Source organism: Silurus aristotelis (assembly GCF_946808225.1).
Source record: "Silurus aristotelis genome assembly, chromosome: 2".
NCBI lineage: Eukaryota > Metazoa > Chordata > Actinopteri > Siluriformes > Siluridae > Silurus > Silurus aristotelis.
Genome location: NC_139575.1, coordinates 5747803 through 5771339, shown reverse-complemented (window position 1 = coordinate 5771339; position 23537 = coordinate 5747803). Strand labels below are relative to the sequence as shown.

The 23537-nt window shown below is 41.2% G+C and overlaps 1 protein-coding gene and 1 long non-coding RNA gene across 2 annotated transcripts in view; one reads left to right on the top strand and one right to left on the bottom strand.

The window, feature by feature from the left end:
* LOC310737758 (obscurin-like) overlaps positions 1 to 23537 on the bottom strand; it is a 380181-nt gene that overhangs the window by 56735 nt on the left and 299909 nt on the right. The window contains exons 20-21 of the mRNA XM_083562347.1: positions 9288 to 9608; positions 196 to 516 (exon numbers count right to left, since the gene is read on the bottom strand). Coding sequence (XP_083418473.1) covers positions 196 to 516; positions 9288 to 9608 — 642 coding nt within the window. The remainder of the gene's footprint in view (positions 1 to 195; positions 517 to 9287; positions 9609 to 23537) is intronic.
* The window catches only part of LOC310739326, a 224718-nt gene that overhangs the window by 52608 nt on the left and 148573 nt on the right, over positions 1 to 23537 (top strand). The window lies entirely within an intron of this gene.

The window sequence follows — 23537 nt, the reverse complement described above, 5'->3', positions numbered from 1 at the left end:
ACAGAAAAATGATTAATATTTCATGCAGGAAAATGGGAACATGTTTTAATGTCAGTATTTGAAGAGAAAAGTAAAAAGTAAAAAAAATGTTAAAATGATAAAGTTTAGTACTGAAGTGTGATTAGTTGGTATTGTGTCTGCTAATGACACTAGAGCTTTGTGAAGATAAACAGAAGGCAGTGTTTGGAGACTCACCTTTCTTTACTTTCAGTTCCACTGGTGTGTAAATGTCCTTTCCCAAAGATTTATCAACTCCACACTGATACGTCCCAGTGTCCTCTACAGTGATCTCTCTGATCATCACACTGAACTCTGCTGATTTGGTGTCATCAAACAGTGAGAATCTTCCTGAAGTTACCCACATGTTTTTATCGCCTGTCTTTATTAGATCAGAACAGCCTGGCCATGAACCCTTACAGAAATATTTTGGGTTTTGTGTGTATTCTGTATTATACTTGCACTTGATAAGGACTCCTCCTCCTGAATATCCTGTTACTTCCTTGGAGGCTCCTCCATCTAACAAAACAACAAATATCCATCTGAGCAAAACCTTCCTTCATGTAACACTGCTGCTGATAGTGAGGATTATTATATTATAAGTGCATTTCTTTACCTGAGATCAGGCAGAAGGTGAAGATGAGGAGGAGGATCTTCATCCTGAGGTCACACTCACGAATCTCAACACCAAGTCGACTTCATAAAGATATTAAAGCTCCTGTTCTGCTACACACTGTTACTGTCTCTGTCCTGCTCTGTGAATGTGCTGCATCTTTAACAGTGTCTTAACCAGTAACTGATGTCGTAGTCACTTCCCCTTCTATATGCATGAGAAAGAGCTGTTCAGGAAGTGTATGTGTGAAATATGTATAAACTACATACAGTAAACAAGTATATGACAAAAAAACAGCATTTGGTCAGTTCCTGTGTGTAAATAATCATAAGAAGGTGTATAAGTGTTTAATATCAGGGCAGGTGAGCATTTTCTGTGTGTCAGGATATGTATTACTCCAGGGGTGTCAAACTCAGGCGGTGTAATTATATTTGGCCCATGAGATCATATCAAATGTGTATTAGAGCTGCCCGCCAGTGTATAGCGCATACACCGCTAATACTACAAATCCCAGAATGCTTTGTTAGTGCGTTGGCGCGTCAGTCGAGACCGCTGAAAAACTCTGCGTGATCAGCAGTGAATATGACTCTGTGTGTGCTGCACTTCAACTCCGTGCCCAAGCTGCTCAAATGCTCTCTATGTTCACCAGCACATAACTATGTGAGAAACTGTTCTCTTTAATGAAGATGAACAAAAAAGGAGTCTCACTGATGAACAGTGTTGGGGGTAACGCGTTACAAGTAACGTGCGTTACGTAATAATATTACTTTTCGGGTGTAACGAGTAAAGTAGCGCGTTACTTTATAAATTTACACACTAATATCTGAGTTACTTTTAAAAAAAAGTAATGCGAGTTACTTTTCAGTTAAATTATTTTGCATAAAATAATAAATACTGAATTAAAATGAACATAGACACGTAGAATCGCGCACTCATACGTGCGAGCAGCTGGAACAGAAGCTGGTCAGAAGCTGAGATGGCAAACCAGAGAATTACATTACTGTGATGGAAGTGTTTTTATTTTGAAATAGTCGAGGAAAAGGAGAAAGGAATAATGGTTAAGTGTAGATTATATGTTGGTGAAAAGCTCTTGTCAACTGCAAAAAATACCACTTCAAAAACAAAAAAAACAACTGCATGCAAAGCACAGCACTACAGATGTGTGTGTGTGTGTGTGTGTGTGTGTGTGTGTGTGTGTATATAATGTTGAATATATGGAAATGGAGACAGAAATATAGAAAACTTTTGCCGACTTTCCACCACTGCAGCTCTATAGACTGCTCAGAATAAAAGTTTTCTTTAGGAGACACATGTACGATGCCATCACAGCGGAGATAGAGAGCAAATTCACAGCTCATTTGCTCTTTGTGGGAAGATAAACTGCCACGGTCACTGATAATATCGCAAACTTTGTAAAAGCGTTCAGAAAGTTTCAAGCTGATGATGAAGCAGAGAATGATGTAGACGAGGACGAGGTCATATTTACTGAAATTGATGATGAGATGAGATTGATGAGATGACAGCGAAAGGCATGGCCGCAGGAAGTGGGGGTGCTGGGGGTGCTGCAGCACCCCCTATTGGCGAGAGAAAGATTTTTTTTAAATGTAGGCCTATTAAAAATATTTTGCCCAATTTATAAATTCCTTATGATTATTTTAGGAAATGATACAAATATTCCATTAGTTTTTCTATATAGAAAGCTTGAATTGTCTACTTTTAAACAAACAATTCAAAACGAAAATAAACCGACTAGCATATGCTTATTATGTATTCCGTATTAAGTGTGCATTTCTCTCTGTAGGCGCGTTTACTGCGAAGATGACGAGTGAGCATCGTCAACTTCATCTTTGCAGCCCGACACTGACACACAAAAAAAGAAAAAAAAAAACACTTTATTAATAAATTCAAATGTCTCCTTGCTATATTTTACAGATTCATAATCATTACTTTTGCCGGTTCTTTGTGACAGCTGTTATGTGTGTTATTGGCAGCGTCACCCTCTGGTTACAGCACCAGAACATGGAAATCTTATTTTTGAGAATGATCGCACAACAGACATTAGAACATTAGATATTCTATAATTAAATCAACTAATCGAATATTCAAAAATAGTGTCTAATCCCTGCATGGAATCTCTTTTTTCTTTTCCCATATCTTCACTCGCGTCTCACCCATTTCCAAAGGGGATTAAACGTTTCTTCCTTTGTTCGCTTTTAGGTAGATTATTTTCGTATTCTTTACTGTGGTAAAGTAGAAAAAACGCTGTACAGATAGCCTACATTTTTACTTGTAAGTCAAATTCTTTTTAATAGCCTACAGTTTGTGCTTGTTATTAATTAGACATATGATAATTGGTAAGGCGCGTCGAGTTCATTTGTAAAGCGCGTTTCACACGCGCGGGTGATTTTAGTTTGGCTTTCTCTGGCAGCGCGCAAACATAGCCTAAATGCCTTTCCCTTGTGGAAGATAAAATTAGCTCTTCATACCTTTTACAACAACATGAAGATATCAGAAAAAGAGATCGGTGGTCTCTTTCCTGCTCGTGTTCCACATCCCTCTCAAAGCGCAGAGCGGGAGGCTATAACGCGTCTTTGTGTGGAAATATAAAACTGTTGTTTTTTTGGTTTGTTTTTTTAAATGGATTCAACTTTATTATATTATGTAAGTTACCAGTATTTACTGATATTTATTTCAATGCTTTACAGGCTTTAGTGTGTTGTTTCTTTGTTTCTTTTTTATTTATTTTAAAACAACCCCCCAACAACGGTATTTGGTCCATTACCACCGCGGTGGTAAAAAAACTGCCATCGTCACAGCCCTATGTATTTATTTTTAAAATGTATTCTAAATAGGCTCATAGGTTTTTTTATCCAAAAAAATAAATAAAAAAAAATTCACAGCACCCCCTGTTCAAAATTACTTCTAGCGGCCCTGCGAAAGGTATGTTCTCCCTCCACATCACCGGTGTGCAGCCCACACCCTTAACCTTATATACACTAACGATAGTTACATTCCTGACGGCGAAGGCAGATTGAAATGCAGTGTACAGAAGTGCGACTGGAAAGTGTTCAGCCTTGTGGTCAAAAGTTAGTCGATCATCTTATTGTTCTCTAAGAAGTTATTAAACATTTTAAATGATTAAGACATGTCTTTTGCCCTAATATAACTTATTTCTTAATGGCAATTATCTATATTACACCTGTTACACCTGTAAGGCGTGAAAGAGATACAAGTAACGCAAAAGTAACGCAAAAGTAATATAACGCATTACTTTCCATAAAAAGTAACTAAGTAACGTAATTAGTTACTTTTTTGGGAAGTAACTCAATATTGTAATCAAGTCAAGTCAAGTCAAGTCAAGTCAAGTTTATTTGTATAGTGCTTTTCACAACAGACATTGTCTCAAAGCAGCTTTACAGAAAACAACAGTGAAGGTGAATGGTGTGCGTTTGTCCCTGATGAGCAAGCCGTGGCAACAGTGGCAAGGAAAAACTCCCTTAGATGATATGAGGAAGAAACCTTGAGAGGAACCAGACTCAAAGGGGAACCCATCCTCATATGGGTGACATCAAGAGTTTGGTGATAAATCTTTCAACAATACAGAACAATTTGTGATCATCATAGATCCAGCATCAGCTTCTCCATGCCAGGGCCTTTAAACACTCGGCATCTACTTCTCCATGATCATCCATAGGTCCATAATCTTCACGAGGTGGGACGTGACTGGAGCTGGCCAAACCTCAGGAAGCCTCGGGATGGGGAGAGAAAGAGAAGCAGTGGAGAGGAATTAGCGTAGCTGCTGTTCATGATATTAACAGCACAAGTTGATAATGTGCATGTAATCATATATTCTGGAGCACAAGGTTGTGATGTGATGTGTGTGATGTGTAGGCTTTGCTAAAAAGATATGTTTTTAATCTACACTTAAACTGGGAGAGTGTATCTGAACCCCGAACACTGTCAGGAAGACTATTCCAGAGTTTAGGAGCTAAATGTGAAAATGCTCTACCACCTTTAGTGGACTTTGCTATTCTAGGAACTACTAGAAGCCCAGAGTTTTGAGATCTCAGGGAGCGTGACGGATTGTAGCGTGTTAAAAGACTGGATAGATACATGGGAGCCAAACCATTTAGTGCTTTATAAGTGAGTAGCAGTAGTTTGTAGTCTATTCGAAACTTAACAGGAAGCCAATGTAGGGACGATAAGATTGGGGTTATATGATCGTATTTTCTTGACCTAGTAAGAACTCTTGCTGCGGCATTCTGAACTAACTGAAGCTTGTTTATTAATGATGCAGGACATCCACCTAGTAATGCATTACAGTAGTCTATTCTAGAGGTCATAAACGCATGGACGAGCTTCTCTGCATCAGATATAGATAAGATATTTCTTAGCTTAGAAATATTTCTAAGGTGAAAGAAGGCTGTTTTTGTAACTTGATTGATGTGATTATTAAAAGATAAGTTGCTGTCTAAAGCAGTCTAAAGTAATGCATTACTTTTAAAAGTAACTTTGCCCAACACTGCTGATGAACACCTTCACTGAATCCTGAGGATTTCCTCAGCTCAGAGCCTAAACCCCAGAAATGATGCATCTAAGAAGAGATTCAGGAATCTGACTTCAACCAATGTGCATCAGAGTAAATCAGAGTGTAAAAACTGAGCTTGAATGAATGTTGTCTTTGTGCACTTTTTCTACTCCAAGGCATAAACTTTTAATGGTTGAATGATTGCTTTTTTTTATTAAAGGAAATTATTATTATTTTTGGTTGTTTTGTTGTTGCCCTGTGAAAAAATGTTTTACAATAAAAAGGAATTCGAAAAGCTTTAGATAGAGAGAGAGAGAGAGAGAGAGAGAGAGAGAGAGAGAGAGAAAATAAGAAACGAATACCACTGATGTGTGTTTTATTTCAAATTTAATTTCTAATGTGTTTAGAATATAAACTTTGGTTGTTCCAGATTAAATGTTTATGCAAAACTAAAGTTTGTTTCCATATGAAAAAGTTCAACATTACAGATCTAGACAGACGGAAAACATGCACATTTGCAGTCAATTTTTCAATAAATATTGAGTTTGGCCCACATCCCAGTTTTTCATTTTGGGCAACTGTGAATTTGAGTTTGACACCCCTGTATTGATATGGAGTAATAAAGGGGTGTCAAACTCAAATTTCAAACCCGGATAAATGGGGAGGGTTGCGTTAGGAAGGGCATCCAGCTTAAAAACATGTGCCAAATCAAACATGCGGAGGATCCACTGTGGCAACCCCTAACAGGAGAAACCGAAAGAAAGTAATCAATATAAAAAGTGAAACTTGTATATTATAGAGATTCATCACACACAGACTGATATATTTCAAGTGTTTATTTATTTTAATGTTAATGATAATAAAAAATCTTAGAGACTGTAGACATTAGCCCTTGGTGTTCTCCTGGTTCAGATCCTGAATTGCCTGCAGGCAGAAGCTCGTCCTCACTGTCTACTGTATGTTTTGACCTTTAGGGAGCAATAACTTTTCCTGATCGCAACAGAGAAAACAGTCCATAGTTATTATAACTGTGGTCCTTCATTACATTCTTGGCCTTGGTCCAGCACCACTTGCAGTAGATGGACTGCAAGTCAGGGAGCTCAGTGCAGATGGTACACTTAGCTGATCACACCACCCTCTGGAGAACCTGGTGGAGAACCACCCTCTTGTCCTGCCTGGTGTTGTTCCCAAACCCAGCTGTAAAGTTTCCCTTCAGGATGATCTCAATTGTGTAGGTGTAAAAGTTCCTGGTCACCCTGGAGGGCAGTTTAAAGTCTCTAGAACATCGTCTCTAAGGTGGAAAAGAAGCTGATGGGCTTTCTTCACTGGGGTGTTGCTGTAACAGAATCATATCACGTCCTGTAGATGTTCACACAAAGGAATCGAAAACTCCATTATTTTTGTGTATTTAGTTTTTTTTCTTTGTTAACCCACTGCTTACCTGGTTCTATACTATAATTTCTAATGTAACTTTGGATTTCCTACCCATTAAATTTTGTACATAGTCTAATCATTTGATTGTGCTCCTACCCCATCATACACTATATTGCCAAAAGTATTGGGTCACCTTTCCTACTATATGTTGTTCTTTTCCTGTTACCACAAAGCTGGAGGACTTAATAGTACAGGACGTCTTTAGCTGCGCTATAATATAATTATGCATTCACTTAAATTTGGAAAACCAAACCTGTTCCAGCATCGCAATGCCCCTGTGCACAAAGTGAGCTCCTTAAAGATCTAGTTTACATGCTATGGAGAGGAAGATCTTGAGTGGCCTGCTATAGAGCTGTGATCTCATCCCTACTGAACACCTTTGGGATGAATTGGAATGCTGACTGCACACCAGGTCTCCTCACCTATATCAGTACCTGCCTTTCGTAACACTCCTGTGGCTGATGAACACAAATATCCATAAGCACCCTCCAAAATCTAGTGGAACATCTTCCCAGAAGAGTGGAGGGAATTATAAGGGCAAATTGGGACTAAATGTGTAATGCAATGCTCAAATATCACATACGACCAGGTGACCTAATACTTTTGGAAATATCAGGAGGAGGAATATTCATAAAGATTCGACACACAATCTAAGATGGCAGGAACTCTGGACTTGGAGCTTCTAAATACTAAAGAGGAGCAAACATTTTGTGAAATGCTGTATTAATTAACTACATAACTCATTTTTCTGTGTATTCACTGCATTATATTGAAGATTTGCTGTTTCTACATGTAACAGTCATAATTGTGGGGTAAGAAGAAAAAGATGGACATAATCTCCATCCAATAATTTAGCCACATAAAGCAGTGTAACTGACTGAAGTATATTCACATGAGTCCTTAACTTTAATGCTTGAAAATGCATTATTACAGCTGATGAAAATGCTGCACATAAATCACTGTTGTGTACATCAGACCTTCAGCAGATTTCTCCCCCTCATAGTCACACACTGCAAGAGGAACCTGAAAGAAAAGAGAAATAGAATAAACATATACTCATGTTTTCACACTTTGCTTTTTTCCCTCCAAATTAACATGCGGAGTGATGAAGAAAATTACCGCTTTGTCATTTCCTGATTCTTGGTCAGAACGACTACAAAAAGAAGCTGTAGTACAAATAGAACCTGCTGAAACAAAAAGGTCAAGTAATCTGTAGTTATTAGTGTTTAATTTTCTTAACAGTGTGTGTTACAGTGTGTACAGATAAAAGTTCTATAATGTTTATGGTGGTGAATTTAAAATGATGGTAAAATTGGTTTCATTCTTCACAGGGCAAAACTAATAAAGTGATTTACCTTGAAAAATCACAAAAAGGTATTGAAATTTCAATCAAAAGGGAAATTACAGATACGGTGATCACAGTGGAAGCTGAAAATCCTGGAAGAGAAACAGTCACTTTTACGAACATTCTGTACATTCATAAGGGGTCAAATTCACCAAAGTCATGTAGTTATAGTATGTGTGTGATGTGCATCTGAGCAGAATCACCTGCTGGAGGAGAAGCTGGAGTAGGCTCATACAATGATGATGATGATGAAGATGATGACAAAGATGACGATGATGATGTTAATGCTGATGAAGGTTGTGTAGGTATTGCTGTTGAAACTGGGGCACGTGGATCTAAAACAGTGACGTATTTAATTCACCAGTCAATAACATGAAGTAAGTGAATTTATTAAATGACTGATAGCAGTACAGATGCAACACAACACATTTTACATTTATTATGTGTGAAACTTCAGAAATACTGAAGAGACAACGTGTCACAATGTCTCTACAAACTCACCAGTAACTGTCAGGCTGATCTGTGTAAAATAAACCTTGTATCCATGATCAGATGTCCAGGCTGCTTCAGCTCCACACCAGAATTCACCAGAATCCTGCTTAGTTACATTTCTAATACTCACAGTGAAGATTTGTTCTGTTCTGTCATCATACAGGGAGAATTTCCCCACATTTACATCTTTTCTACTTTCTGTAACAGATTCATTATAAACACAAGCAGCAGGTTGCAGCCTCTTGCAGAGAAACTTGTTGTGATTCCTGAGGGATTGTGGGTATTGGCTTCTGTGAGTTCTCAGGTTCTTGACTGCCAGCATTCCCCGCTGGTTCCTGATCCTTCTTCATGTCCCACGGATTACCCTCGTTTACCGGATTCTACTTTCCATAACGGATTATACTTCCCGGAGGGGTTGTACTTCCTTATCGGATTACACGGGGATCACGGACCCAACCCGCATCACGGTTTGTTTGAGCTCTAACTGGTGTTTGTGTGCTGTGTGAACATTAAAGCATGATCGAGCTTCTTCCGTTTTCAATTTGTGGTTGCTACCCGAAAACAAAAATACGTAGCACATGAACTGATATAAATACATGAAGTGACTGAAAGAAGAATGAAAGTTCAGTTTGCAGGTTGGTTTGATTTGCTGTTTTAAATATAATCAGGAAATAAAGTTAAATGCACAGAAAGGTGATCAAACATTTTCCCATTGACCTGCCGGAAATAATAATGTCAGTATTTAAACTGAAGATTAAAAAGTTAAAAATGTTAAAATAATAATAGTTTAGTAATGAAGTGTGATAACTTGGTATTGTGTCTGCTAATGACACTAGAGCTTTGTGAAGATAAACAGAAGGCAGTGGTTGAAGACTCACCTTCCTTTACTTTTAGTTCCACTGGTGTGTAAATGTCATTTCCCAAAGATATATCAACTCCACACTGATACGTCCCAGTGTCCTCTACAGTGATCTCTCTGATCATCACACTGAACTCTGCTGATTTGGTGTCATCAAACAGTGAGAATCTTCCTGAAGTTACCAACATGTTTTTATCTCCTGTCTTTATTAGATTAGAACAGCCTGGCGATGAACCCTTACAGAAATATTTTGGGTTTTGTGTGTATTCTGTATCATACTTGCACTTGATAAGGACTTCACCTCCTGAATATCCTGTTACTTCCTTGGAGGCTCCTCCATCTAACAAAACACCAAATATCCATCTGAGCAAAACCTTCCTTCATGTAACACTGCTGCTGATAGTGAGGATTATTATAAAGTGTATTTCTTTACCTGAGATCAGGCAGAAGGTGAAGATGAGGAGGAGGATCTTCATCCTGAGGTCACACTCACGAATCTCCACACCAAGTCCACTTCAGAAAGATATTAAAGCTCCTGTTCTGCTACACAACTGTTACTGTCTCTGTCCTGCTCTGTGAATGTGCTGCATCTTTAACAGTGTCTTAACCAGTAACTGAAGTCGTACCCACTTCCCCTTCTATATGCATGAGTAAGAGCTGTTCAGGAAGTGTATGTGTGAAATATGTATGAACTACATACAGTAAACATGAAAAAGGGTTTTAAATATTAAAAAAACAAAAGAAACAGCATTTGGTCAGTTCCAGTACGTAAACAATCATAAGGTGTATGAGTGTTCAAGATCAGGGCATTTACTATGTGTTATTTTTCCTCTCAGTGCTCCATGATTACATTTACTAAGGAGATTTTTTACTCCTGTCACTGTGGACTTTCTACTGCCCTCTAGAGTACAAGATGGTTAACAGCAGAATGAGAGAGAGCAGGACTGTGTTTGAATTATAACAACAAATTCTCTGCTGTCCATCTGAACACAAGGGGTGTAACATAGTGACACTTTCTGTATCTGTATCTAATCTCTACAAAGCCCTTCTGTACGTTACTGAAGATAAGGGGATCTGCAAAATTCTGTAAATATGTAATATAGATGCTGATATAATATTACATTGTAGTGTTAAATCTTAAAGTTTCTGCTTGAACATTTTATTTAGTAAATTCCACCAGTCATGATTCAGTACTTAATATTTCAGCTCAGTATTCATCACCATTGTTCCTCAACACCTGATAAGGAAGCTGAGCTTGTTGGACCTGAACACCTCCTTATTTATTTATATTTTTTTATTTGCCATTTTTTTTTGAGACTCACTCAGAACTCAGATTTGCTGGTGCATGTAATATGTTGCACTGTCTTTTGTGTGGGTTCGTGGGTAGATGAGGAGTAGTGTAAATTTAGATTAGATTATCTTATTTGGATCTGAAATATGAAATATAACATCAAGACTGTTATGTACAGATGTATCTAAAGACCTAAACACATGTCAGCTATATACAGGTGCATCATCTAATAAATTAGAATATAACTAAAGTGAAATTAATTTAGTAATTCAATACAAAATGTGAAAATTGTATATTATATAGATTCATCACACAAAGTCTGATATATTTCAAATGTTTTTATTTTAATTTTGATGATTTTGGCTCACATTTAAAAAAAGACCAATCAACAAAACATTTTTTTCTGCCAGTTCCAGTGTGCAAACAATCAAATGTTAATAATAATGTGAGATAAAAAATAACTACATGTGAGTAAATGTTTTCTCTTAGTGCTCCAGGATCAAACTTACTAAGGATATTTATTTCTGCATATCAGTGTGTATTGACTACTGCCCCCTAGAGTATAAGGTGGTTAACAGAGGAATGAGTGAGAGCTGGACTGTGTTTGAGTTCTGAAAGGTTCAGAACATTGCAGTGTATAGCTTCCTGCACAACAAACTTTCTGCTGACTGTCTGTGAACATGAGGGGTGTAACACAGTGACACTTTCTGTATCTGTATCTCTGCAAAATGATGTGCCCAAATGTTCTTTACAGGTGAAATCTGGACTGCAGGCTATGAAGCCATGCTGTTGTAATAGCTGCAGTATGTGGTTTGCATTGTCCTGCTGTTATACACAAGGCTTTCCCTGAAATAGACGTCATCTGGAGGGGAGCATATGTTGCTCTAAAACCTTTATATACCTTTCAGCATTCATAGACTCTTCCAAAACATGTAAGCTTCCCATACAGTATGCACTTATGCACCCCTATACCATCAGAGATGCTGGATTTAAGACAGAATGCTGATAGCACGCTGGAGGGTCTTCTTTCTCTTTGGGAATAGAGCTTTCTAAATAATAAAGAGAAGCAAACATTGTCAAATGCTGCATTGACTACTGTAACTAATCCGTTTCTTAAAGGGCCAGCGAAACCTTTTAGCAGTGCATGGAAAAGTGCATTAGTACACACTGTGTGTCACACACTTAACACAAAGCCTAAATAACATGAATACACGTTGTCTTTTTAACCTGGTTACACTCTCCCCCTGCTGATAATCAACGCCCTTGGTGACTACAGACACTAACCATTGAGCCCACCTTGTAGCTTTCCTGAAGTATAAAGAACCACGCCAGCTAACACTTGGGATAGCACATCAGGACTAAAAGGTTACTGCATTGCAAGCTGACCTAGGTAATCGATTTGGATTACTATGTAGCCCTGCAGTTTCTCTATTTGTTCTCCGAGGCGCAGAATAAGGCACTCCTAACTCATCACCTTTCTCACTTTTCTTTCTGGGAGTAGGCACAGGATTCGTTCCCGGACGTTCAACAGGTAGGTAGTTACCTAGCTCGAGTGATCCTGGATTTTCAGTCAAAGAATCATCAGGTACCTCACAACCCTCTGGAAAGACGTTATTTTCTTCAGATCCCTCATTACTGAACCAGGCTTCGAATGCTGGAGTCAGCGTCTGCCTTTCCCTGGGACCCTGGATTTCTTCCACCAAGACACATTCTGCCTCAAATAAGGGCACTTCGGACACAGGGACTAAAGCAGATACCTCTTTTATAGAGGGTTTTTGACTCCTGGGCATGGGCACTGGGACTGGACTCTCACAGGGTCTGAGATTACATCGGTGTACCCTCTTTACCGATCCACCTCCAACAGGCTCTACTGTGTACGTGGTTCCCTGAATCTCTACCACTTTGTACACTGTGGATGACCACGCATCCTGAATCTTATTTCTGCCAGGTGGTCGATGTCGCAGGTACACATGCTGCCCAATCTCTACAGCAGGGCAGTATACCTTTTCATCTTGGTGCATTGCTCTCTCGGCAGCCTTCCGCTCTGCATATTCCTTAGCTCGAGCATGTGCTTCTCTGAGACGTTCTTGGTGCACTTTCAGCCAATCAGGTCCATTATCTGTTTCGGGTTCTTGACCCAGAAGAGCATCAATCGGCAAATGAGGATGGATCCCAAACAGCAGATAGTACGGCGAGTACCCTGTAGATGAGTGTGGGGTTACATTATATGCATACACAAACTCAAATGTTCAGGCCATCTGCGCTTTTTCTCAGGTGGTAAAGACTTTAGAAGGTCGTGTAGAGTCCTATTGAATCTCTCACATTGAGGGTTTCCCTGGGGATGGTGTGGTGTTGTGCGAGTCTTTTTAACTCCATACAGCTTGCAGAGCTCAAAAATCACAGCGCTTTCAAAGTTCCTGCCTTGATCAGAATGCAAACGTTGTGGCCCTCCATACTTCAAGAACCACTCTCTTAAAAGGATCTTTGCCGTGGCCTCTGATCCCGGGTGGGAAAGGCTTGACTGAACTTGGTGAACACATCAGTTACTATGAGAACATTTTCCCGCCCGTCCATGGCTGGTTCAAGTGTGGTGAAGTCTACTGCTACAACTTCCAGCGGCCGGGAGGCTACAAACGGTGTCCAGGGCGCTCTAATTTTAGGCTGCGGCATCTTTGCTAGTACACATCGCTGACATTTCTTCACCCACCGTTCTACATCCTCATACATTCCTCCCCAGAAACATCTCTGCCTCAACAGTCCCAGGGTCCTCTCGATACCCTGATGCCCCATCTGGTTGTGAACATTATTCAAAACTTGGTCCATCCAGCAGGTGGGTAGCAATAACTGGTGACATTCCCCAGCATGCACATCATCGATTACACGGTACAAAAGGCCATCTTTTTCTCTGATCTTTTGCCATTGTTTGAGCAGGGAACACACAATTTTGGACGAACCTAGTCTCTTTTGGTGGGTAGGTTTCTTTTTCCGGTTCCAGAACTTCTTGAACTCGCTGAGCGTAGGATCAGTTTCCTGAAATTGTTGGAGTTCGGCTTTTGAATATCCCGGTAAGGTGGGGGTATTTTCACACCCAACATCCTTATCATTCATGGCCAATGAAGCCAGTTGTTGTCTGACTGTACCTTGTTCCACTCCTGCTGCGAGCAAGTCTAGTCCCAGGGCCGTTCCTGTCCTAAGCAAGTTACAGATCGCCACACAGCCATCATACTCAGCATCCTCACTTTCCGGATCTAGTTCATCCAAGCCTGGCCTCCTTGACAAGGCATCAGCTGCGGTATTGCATCGTCCAGGGCGGTACCTTACATCAAAGTCGAAAACTGCCAGTTGGGCCGCCCATCTCTGTTCAACAGCACCTAATTTGGCAGTTGTGAGGTGACAAAGGGGATTATTGTCTGTTATGATAGTGAACCTGGACCCAAGTAACTTCGAAACTTTTCGGTAACTGCCCACTTAAGTGCTAACAACTCCAACTTCATACTGCTGTAGTTTTTATCATTTTTCTCAGCCCCTCTCAACCTCCTACTCGCATATGCTATAACTGTTTGTCTACAATTTTGGTGCTGGTACAAAACGGCACCCAACCCAAGGTTGCTGGCATCTGTTTCTACAACAAAAGGGAGGGCAAAGTCTGCATACCCAAGGGTTGGTGCACTGGTAAGCTTGTCTTTGAGCTGTTCAAAGGCCTTTTGACACTGGGGGGTCCACGAGCTTTTATAGACCCGAGCTGCTTTGACTGAGATTCTCTCCCTTAGGCACACATTTAATACATCATGTAACGGGCCGGCTACCTGTGAGAACCCCTTAATGAATCTCCTATAATAGCTACAAAAGCCCAAAAAAGATCGGAGCTCCCTAAGAGTGTTGGGAACTGGCCACTCTCTAACTGCACTTATTTTGTCAGCGTCAGTACTCACACCTTGTGCTGAAACTTGCTGACCCAGGAACCTGACTTCAGGTTGTAGGAAATGACATTTTTCCACTTTTATTTTTAGCCCTGTCTCCTTCAGCCTCTTAAACACTGTTTCCAACCTCACTAGATGATCGTAAAAGGTGGACGAATACACCAACAAGTCATCCAAGTAGATAAGTACAATTTGGAACACTAAGTCGCTCATGGTGGCCTGCATGAGGCGCTGAAATGTGGCAGGGGCATTGCAAAGCCCAAACGGCATACGGCGGTATTGATAAGAGTCCAAAAGGGGTAATAAATGCAGTCTTGTGACAGTCCTTCCCATGGACTGCAACTTGATGGTAACCGCTCGCAAGGTCTATTGTTGAGAAAATCTGTGCCCCATATAACGCATCCAGGCTCTCATCGATGCGAGGCAATGGGAAGGCATCGCGTTTGGTCTTAGCATTTAGTCTCCTATAATCCACGCACAGCCTCAGGCTTCCGTCGGCCTTGCGCACCAACACAACCGGTGAAGCATAGGGACTGAAGCTTTCTTGTATGACACCCTTCTTAAGTAACCCAGAGATGTGTTCTCTGACCTCTTCAAACTGAGTAGGTGGTATGCGGCGGTATGGCTGAGAGATAGGAGTTTCATCCGTCAAAGGGATCTCATGTTTCACTCAGTCAGAGTATCCTAGGTCTTCATCACTGGCTGCAAACACATCAGCATATTTTATAAGTAGTGCACCTAGCTTTTCCTGCTGTTCTGGAGTGCCTCCTACACGCAACCTACTTAACAGATCTTTTAGGTTATCGTCAGACTCTGGCTTAGGTTCCTGCTCCATCGTCACCTCTTCCTGGTCAACAGTGATACGGTGAAACCTTACCTCACAAGGATTAATCTCAACACACTGACAGGGGTGAAGCATTCCTAAATTAGCTTTTGAGTGCAGCCAAACATCCACCACAGAAAAATTCACCACCTGAATTGGAAACACCCGATCACCTGATGAAACTACGGTAGGCAAGGCAATCAATTCACCAGGTAGTGGTGTGTTCCCCGGTTCCAGCAGCAGACAGGATTCTGGACCATTAATTCTCCTATTTACTCTGGCATAGATAGTAGCTACAGAAGATGCTGGCACATGAGTCTTGTGCTGGCCACTCACTCTTGCTACTGACCGTGGTTTGACTACTTCAGCTTCCTGTACACGATGAAAGGCGTCTCGCCACACAGAGTCAAGATTTTCTCCAAGGGTGGTGTCAAACTCTGTAAGTACAAGCTGTCTGCACCTCTGAACAATATTCATGCCTATTATGCCCAAAGGAGAGGAGTCTGGATATGCAGCATCCCTGTCACGAATCATCAGGAACCCACACTCAGGTACAGTTAAACCCATCACTTCAATGTCTAATTCAACATATCCCAAATATGGCAAGGGTAGCTTATTGGCGGTGGTTATCTTTAGCCACTTAGCAGTACAATGAAGGTCTTTGTCTTCCCCATGTAGGTGGTCTCGGAAGAAGCTTTCAGTCAAGGTACTCACATTACTTCCCGTGTCTAACAGGCATCTAACTGGAACACCACCAATGTGAATGTCAACTTTAGGGCACCTCCCAACCGCCCGCTCCAGGAATCGTTCTTTGGTTAATGTGCTGCATGTTGAGCCTTCAGGCTTTCCTCGCATTGCTCAGCTCACCGCAATGGAGGGACTCCGTTTCCCTGTACCGTTGAACCTGTAGTGGCCGCGGAGTGGTCTTTGGAATTACGTGATGAGGTACACTGTCTAGCTATGTGACCTACCCCATCACATATTAGGCAGATTGGTTGGCCGTCCTCTGTATACCTGGGCTTAAATTTTGGCTTTCCACTTTGATTGCTATATGAACCGCCTTTTCGCATGGTAAGTTCACGAACTGCATTAGTGAGTTCACCAATAGCTTTACCCTGCTGACTGATTATCTTTACTACCTCTTGTAAGGCTACTGCCACATCATTGTTTGCGTTGCTAGCTGGGTTTGACTGTTCTGACATTTCCCCACAACCGGTATTGGCCATGCTTCGAGCCCTTGCAACACTAAGACCACGGGGTCGGTCTTCCACCACCCACATCATAGCCTCTTTACGAACATCGAACAGAGAGGACTGAGGTTTATCTCGAACAAGCTTACGCAACTCTCTACGCAGGGTTGCATCTCTTACCCCTTCTATGAACTGGTCTCTTAAGGTAAACTGTGGGTCAGAAACAACATTTGTCGACTGCTGGAGAGCGGAATTGAGAAGCTGAGAAAGAGCATGAGAATAGTCACGGAAATCTTCTCCCTCTAATTGTCTGCGTGCATAAAAAGCATACAACAACTGTGGTGTGGTACGTTTCTCTCTAAAGGCACCCCTCAAATATGAAAAAAGATCTTGAGGTTTGTGTTGGAACAAGTTTATTGTTACAAATTCTTTATTTTGTGTTTAATTTGATAACACATTTAATTATTAATGTCTGTAATTCTTTAATGTTATCCATAGCACTAATTAGTCGGTTCAATTTATTTGGTTTAGAGCTCCTCCTAGTGGCAAGTTTTGATGTCGCTGCAATTCTGTTATTTCCGGTATTCACGTGAATCAGGAAGTAGTAAGTGCTTCATGCGGGCATCGTTAATAATGGCTCTCTTTAATCGCCATATATCTTTGTGATCTTTAACCCTGTGACAGCATCGCTTGTAAGTATTTGTATAATCGACATGGATGTATATTATACTTGCATATGAATGTTAATTGTTATGGTTTAAGATTATTATTCATAATTTTCCATCCGGCTATTGCATTGGCCACCTTGTGCTTTAGCGTCATGTATTATTGAAACATGTATTTGCTCATTTGTAGTTTCACTCCATTCCCAAGACCATTAAACCTGTGGGCAAATCAACTTCTTGTCTTCAGAGTCGTGTGAGGGAAGGGAGTTTATCTGACTGTCAAAGCACTAACACATGTTGAGGACAGTACAGTGAAAAAGCGGCTGCAGGAAAAGTTACAACAACAGTTTGAGAAGATTCAAGCGAATTGAATGAGTATTGAGTGCACAATGGAATCCATGCCCTCACTTAAAACCAGATCATATTTGTCATATCCACGATCAGGTAGCTCTTCCACAAATGCTGCAGCTGCATTAGCCAGAGCAAAAGCTGAAACAGCCAAGGCACGTTTAATATATGCAGACGAGGAGGAAAGAATAAAGGTGGAGAAAGCCAAATTGGAAGCAAAAATGGATAAAATAGTGTTAGAGAGAGAAACTGCTGCAGCCGTGGCCGAAGCAGAAGCTTTAGAAGCAGCTGTTGACACCAGCGTCCATAGTAAACAAGATCCTCCACTGGAAACATCTCCTGTTGATGTTATGCAGCGGACATGTGAATACGTTGAACAAATGAATCTACATGCAGTCACAGAATCAGCATCAGAAGCAGAAACACTCTCTCCAGATGAAACCACACAGCCTCACACAGAGTTATTTGTCAGAAATTCTGTTCATGCTACACGTTTCAAGGCAGAGAGTCGCTCAGACGATGCTGAATTTTATCACATGCAACCAAAGAAAGATTCTGCTCAACCACCACAATTCTCACCAGCCATGGATCATCCTTCTAGTAACACTCAAGGTAATAAACAGCACAGAAAGCACACACGTTTCGCCCAAAGCAGCACATCACCTTTCCCAATGGCAAGTCCGACACTTCAACCTTTCCAACAAAACAAGACAGACATTTCAGACTTTGTCAGATATTTTGCTCGCCGTGAACTCGTGAACACTGGTTTAATACAGTTCAATGACCAACCGGAAAGCTTCAGAGCTTGGCAGCGTTCCTTTCAAAATGCTGTAAGTGGTTTGAACTTGACACCCAGTGAAGAAATGGACTTGTTAGTCAAATGGTTGGGAAAAGAATCAGCTGAGCACGCTAAACGCATGAGGTCCGTACACATTAATCAGCCATTGAAGGGGCTTGACATGATATGGACTAGACTGGAAGAGTGTTACGGTGCTCCAGAGGTTATCGAAAGAGCGCTTTTCAAGCGTATTAAGAAGTTTCCAAGAATTTCAAACAAAAAATACTCAAAGCTTCACGAATTGAGTGGTCTTCTTATGGAAATAGAATCAGCCAAAGCTAATGGATACCTTCCAGGCCTGTCATATCTGGACACAGCTAGGGGTATCAATCCCATAGTTCAGAAGCTACCATTTAATCTACAAGAAAGGTGGTTGTCACATGGATCTGGCTACAAAGAGAAGTATCGTGTTTCATTTCCGCCCTTCGAGGTCTTGGTTGACTTTATTAGTCAGCAAGCTAGAATAAGGAATGACCCAGGGTTCAACTTTTCTATTCAAACCGATTCATTTCAAAAGACAGACATGACTATCTGGAAGCCAAGCAGATCAAGAGAAGTCTCAGTTAACAAAATAAGTGTATCTTCCCCTGTTCATTTTGACACAGATAAAGAAGAACGGAAAGCTGAGGATGCTGAGAGACTTTGTCCTATTCACAAAAGACCTCACTTACTTAGGAAATGTCGTTCTTTTCGTGAAAAGCCTTTGGAGGAACGTTTTGCATTTCTGAAAGAAAAAAGAATCTGTTTCAAGTGTTGTTTAGGCACTACACATACAGCCAGGAACTGCAGATTCGTGACTATATGTTCTGAGTGTGGAAGTGAGAAACACATTTCTGCACTACATCCAGGCCCAGCTCCAAAGGTTCAAGAAGTAGCCTCCTTACCACAGCATGGCGGGGAGGAAGTTTCCAAGCCACCAACAGAAGTGGAAGCGCATTGCACTGAAGTTTGTAAAGGTGACTTTAGTAATAAGTCATGTTCAAAAATCAGCTTGGTTAAAGTTTACCCTAAAGACCAGCCTGGAAAAGCACTGAAAGTCTACGTGATCCTTGACGAGCAGAGCAATAGGTCATTAGCTCGTTCTGAATTCTTTGATGCCTTCAAGGAAAACAGACCAGCTTCTTCGTATACCCTTAGAACCTGTTCTGGAGTGACAGAGACCATCGGTCGAAAAGCATCTGGCTACCAAATCGAGTCCGTAGATGGAAAGGTAATCCTATCCCTACCAAATTTGCTAGAGTGTAACAACATTCCCGAAAATAGAGCAGAAATTCCCTCACCCAGTGCTGCGCTCTATCACTCTCACCTGAAGCCTATAGCTCCATTCATACCAGAGATAGATCCAGATGCTCCTATCATGATTCTTCTTGGTCGTGACATTATCAGAGTTCATAAGGTTCGCCAACAGGTGAATGGTCCTCACGACGCTCCTTATGCACAGAAGCTTGACCTAGGATGGGTGATAGTTGGCAATGTTTGTCTGAATGGCATTCACAAGTCTACTACTGTGATTACATTTTTCACCAACACTAAAGAACAACGTCCATCCGTCTTTGATCCTTGCCCTAATGTTTTTCATGTGAAGGAGAGAAACAGTAATGATTGGAGAAATTGCAATGGAATGTGTTCTATGGAGCAACTGGTTTACAATCACAAAGGTGTTCAGTTTGGCCAAGAAGTGTTTAAGGTTACCTGTGATGACAACAAAGTGGCCCCATCCATTGATGATCTGGCGTTCCTTCACATTATGGAACAAGAATTAGAGAAAGATGAGCACAACAGTTGGGTAGCGCCATTGCCCTTCAAAGCTTCAAGGTGCAGACTCCCTAACAACAGATGTCAAGCCATGAAAAGGTTATCAACTTTGACACGAAATCTTGAAAGAAACCCAGAAAAGAAACAGCACTTCTTTACCTTTATGGGTAAAGTTTTTAGCAACAACCATGCTGAAGAAGCTCCCCCTCTCTTGGAAGGAGAGGAGTGCTGGTATTTGCCTCTTTTTGGAGTATATCACCCTAAAAAACCTGCGAATATAAGAGTTGTCTTTGATTCCAGTGCCCGTCATAAGAATGTCTCGCTAAATGATGTTCTTTTAACTGGGCCAGACTTGGCCAATACCCTTCTTGGGGTTCTTATGCGATTTCGCAAGGAAGCTGTGGCCATAACAGCTGACATTGAACAAATGTTCTACTGTTTCCTAGTGAGAGAAGAAGACCGCAATTTCCTAAGGTTCCTGTGGTTCCGTAATAACGATCCATCTGAAGACATCATTGAGTACCGCATGCGGGTCCATGTATTTGGCAACAGTCCATCTCCTGCTGTGGCCACCTATTGTCTCAGGCAGTCCGTTAAAAGTGGTGAGTCTGAGGTCAAGAACTTTGTAAACTGTGACTTCTATGTTGATGATGGCTTGAAGTCTCTTCCAACAGTCAAGGCAGCAGTGGACTTGCTAAAAAACACACAGAGGACTTTAGCTGGTTCCAACTTACGGCTTCACAAGATAGCTTCAAACAGCAAAGAGGTTCTAAAGGCCTTCCCAACTCAGGATCATGCCAGTGGTCTCAAAGATTTGGATCTTGGCTCTGATATACTTCCTACACAGCGCAGTCTAGGATTGAATTGGAGTCTGACATCTGACACCTTTAACTTTGAAATAGCTACTGAGGCAAAACCCTTTACTCGTCGAAGTGTCCTGTCCACCATTAATAGCATCTTTGACCCCCTTGGCTTTATTGCTCCAGTTACAATCCAGGGCAAATTCATCATGAGAGAGATTAATAACCAGAATGATGACTGGGACTCTCCTCTTCCCAAAGAAAGGCTGAAAAAATGGGACATGTGGAGACTTTCACTTATGGATTTAAGTAAGCTCCAGATTCCAAGATGTTACACAAACGTATCACCTTCTACAGCTACACGAAAGGAGTTATTTGTCTTCTCTGATGCATCAACAAAAGCAATAGCTGCAGTGGCCTACCTCAGATTGACAGATTCATGTGGAATCAACCATGTCTGCTACATCATGGGTAAGGCAAAACTCAGCCCTGAGCAAACAGTTCCCCGTCTTGAGTTGTGTGCTGCGGTTCTAGCAGTGGAACTGGCAGAGTTCATTACTTCCGAAATTGACATACCCTTGGATGACACAACTTATTTTACAGAGAGTAAAGTAGTGCTAGGCTACATATATAATGAGACCCGACGCTTCTATGTGTAGGTCAGCAACCGTGTTCTCCGGATTCGCAAGTCTTCACAAGTCTTCACATCCAAATCAATGGAAGTATGTTCACACAGATGAGAACCCAGCAGACATTGCGACAAGGTCTGTCACTGCTGCTCATCTCCAAGACACCAATTGGCTTTATGGACCAATGTTTCTAAAAAACAACCCCAAGACACTACCTGAAGAGAACACATATAAGCTTGTGGATCCTTCTCTAGATGCAGAGGTGCGTCCACAAGTCTCCACATTGAAGACCACAATGATGAACAAGAGTCTTGGAGCACAACGCTTCTCCAAATTTTCTACTTGGAAGTCTATCACTCATGCCATTGCACGTCTTCTTCATATATCTCGTCAGTTCCATAAAGGGTCTACAGCAGAAACGTTAAGCTGCAAGGGCTGGCATTACTGTTCCAATGCTCCAACAGTTGAAGAACTCTTATGTGCTGAAAAAGTTATAGTCAAAACAGTCCAACAGGAGACATATGCTCAAGAGTATAAGGACTTGGAAATGGGGGACAAGTTCTCCAAAAAAGGCCTCCTTAGAGGTTTAGACCCGTTCATAGATGCAGACGGCCTGCTAAGAGTAGGAGGACGATTAGCAGAAGCACAGATTGAGCTTGACGTAAAAAGGCCCCTTATCATCCCTGGGAAACATCACATTGCGACACTTTTAGTTAAATATCATCATGAGAAAGTGTGACACCAGGGACGACATTACACAGAGGGTGCAGTGCGTGCTGCTGGTTATTGGACAGTTGGTGGAAAGAGACGTGTTTGCAGTGTCATTCATGAATGTGTTACATGCCGAAGACTACGAAGAGAACCTCAGACTCAAAAAATGGCTGACCTTCCAGCAGATCGTGTGTCCACTGACCCTCCATTTACGAATGTGGGATTAGATGTTTTCGGCCCATGGAGTGTGGCAGCACGACGTACTAGAGGTGGTCATATACAGAGCAAAGGGTGGGCAGTAATATTTACCTGCATGAGTGTGAGAGCTGTGCACATTGAGCTAATTGAATCTTTAGATACATCTAGCTTCATTAATGCCTTGCGCCGCTTTCTTGCCATTCGAGGGCCTGTAAAGCTCATTCGTTCGGATAAAGGAACAAATTTTGTAGGTGCTTGCAAGGAGCTGAACATTTCCTCTAATCTCAACAATACCTCTGTTGAAAAATTTCTTGTGGACCAAGGCTGTATCTGGCTGTTCAACCCACCTCATGCTTCTCATATGGGTGGATCCTGGGAGAGGATGATTGGACTTGCGAGAAGGATACTAGATGCAATGTTTCAACAGCTTGGACCTTCAGCATTAACACATGGGACACTCTCCACTTTAATGGCAGAAGTTGCTGCTATAATCAATGCTCGACCTCTTGTCCCAGTGTCAACTGACCCAGATGACCCATTCATACTTACACCTAATGCACTTCTAACTCAAAAGGTCACAATTGCTCCTGCCCCACCTGGAGATTGGGTCAAAAACCTTCATAATCGACAGTGGAGACAGGTACAACACTTGGCACAAACTTTCTGGGATAAATGGAAAAAGCAGTACCTACCTCTTTTGCAACCAAAAAGAAAGTGGCCTTCTAGTAAGCTTGACCTTGAACTAGGAAGCATTGTGCTCTTGAAGGATGAACAACAAAAAAGGAATGAATGGCCCATGGGAGTTGTTACTCAAGTCTTCCCAAGCAAGGACAACAAAGTCCGTAAGGTGAAAGTCAAGGTCTTTAATAGGGAAGGCCCAAAGGTATTCATACGGCCTATTACTAAGACAATCCATCTCTTTACCCCTGAGAAACTTAATTAGTTCAATCTAAAAAACTTGTGAGTAGTGACGTGTTATCCACGCCAGACGGGGAGTGTGTTGGAACAAGTTTATTGTTACAAATTCTTTATTTTGTGTTTAATTTGATAACACATTTAATTATTAATGTCTGTAATTCTTTAATGTTATCCATAGCACTA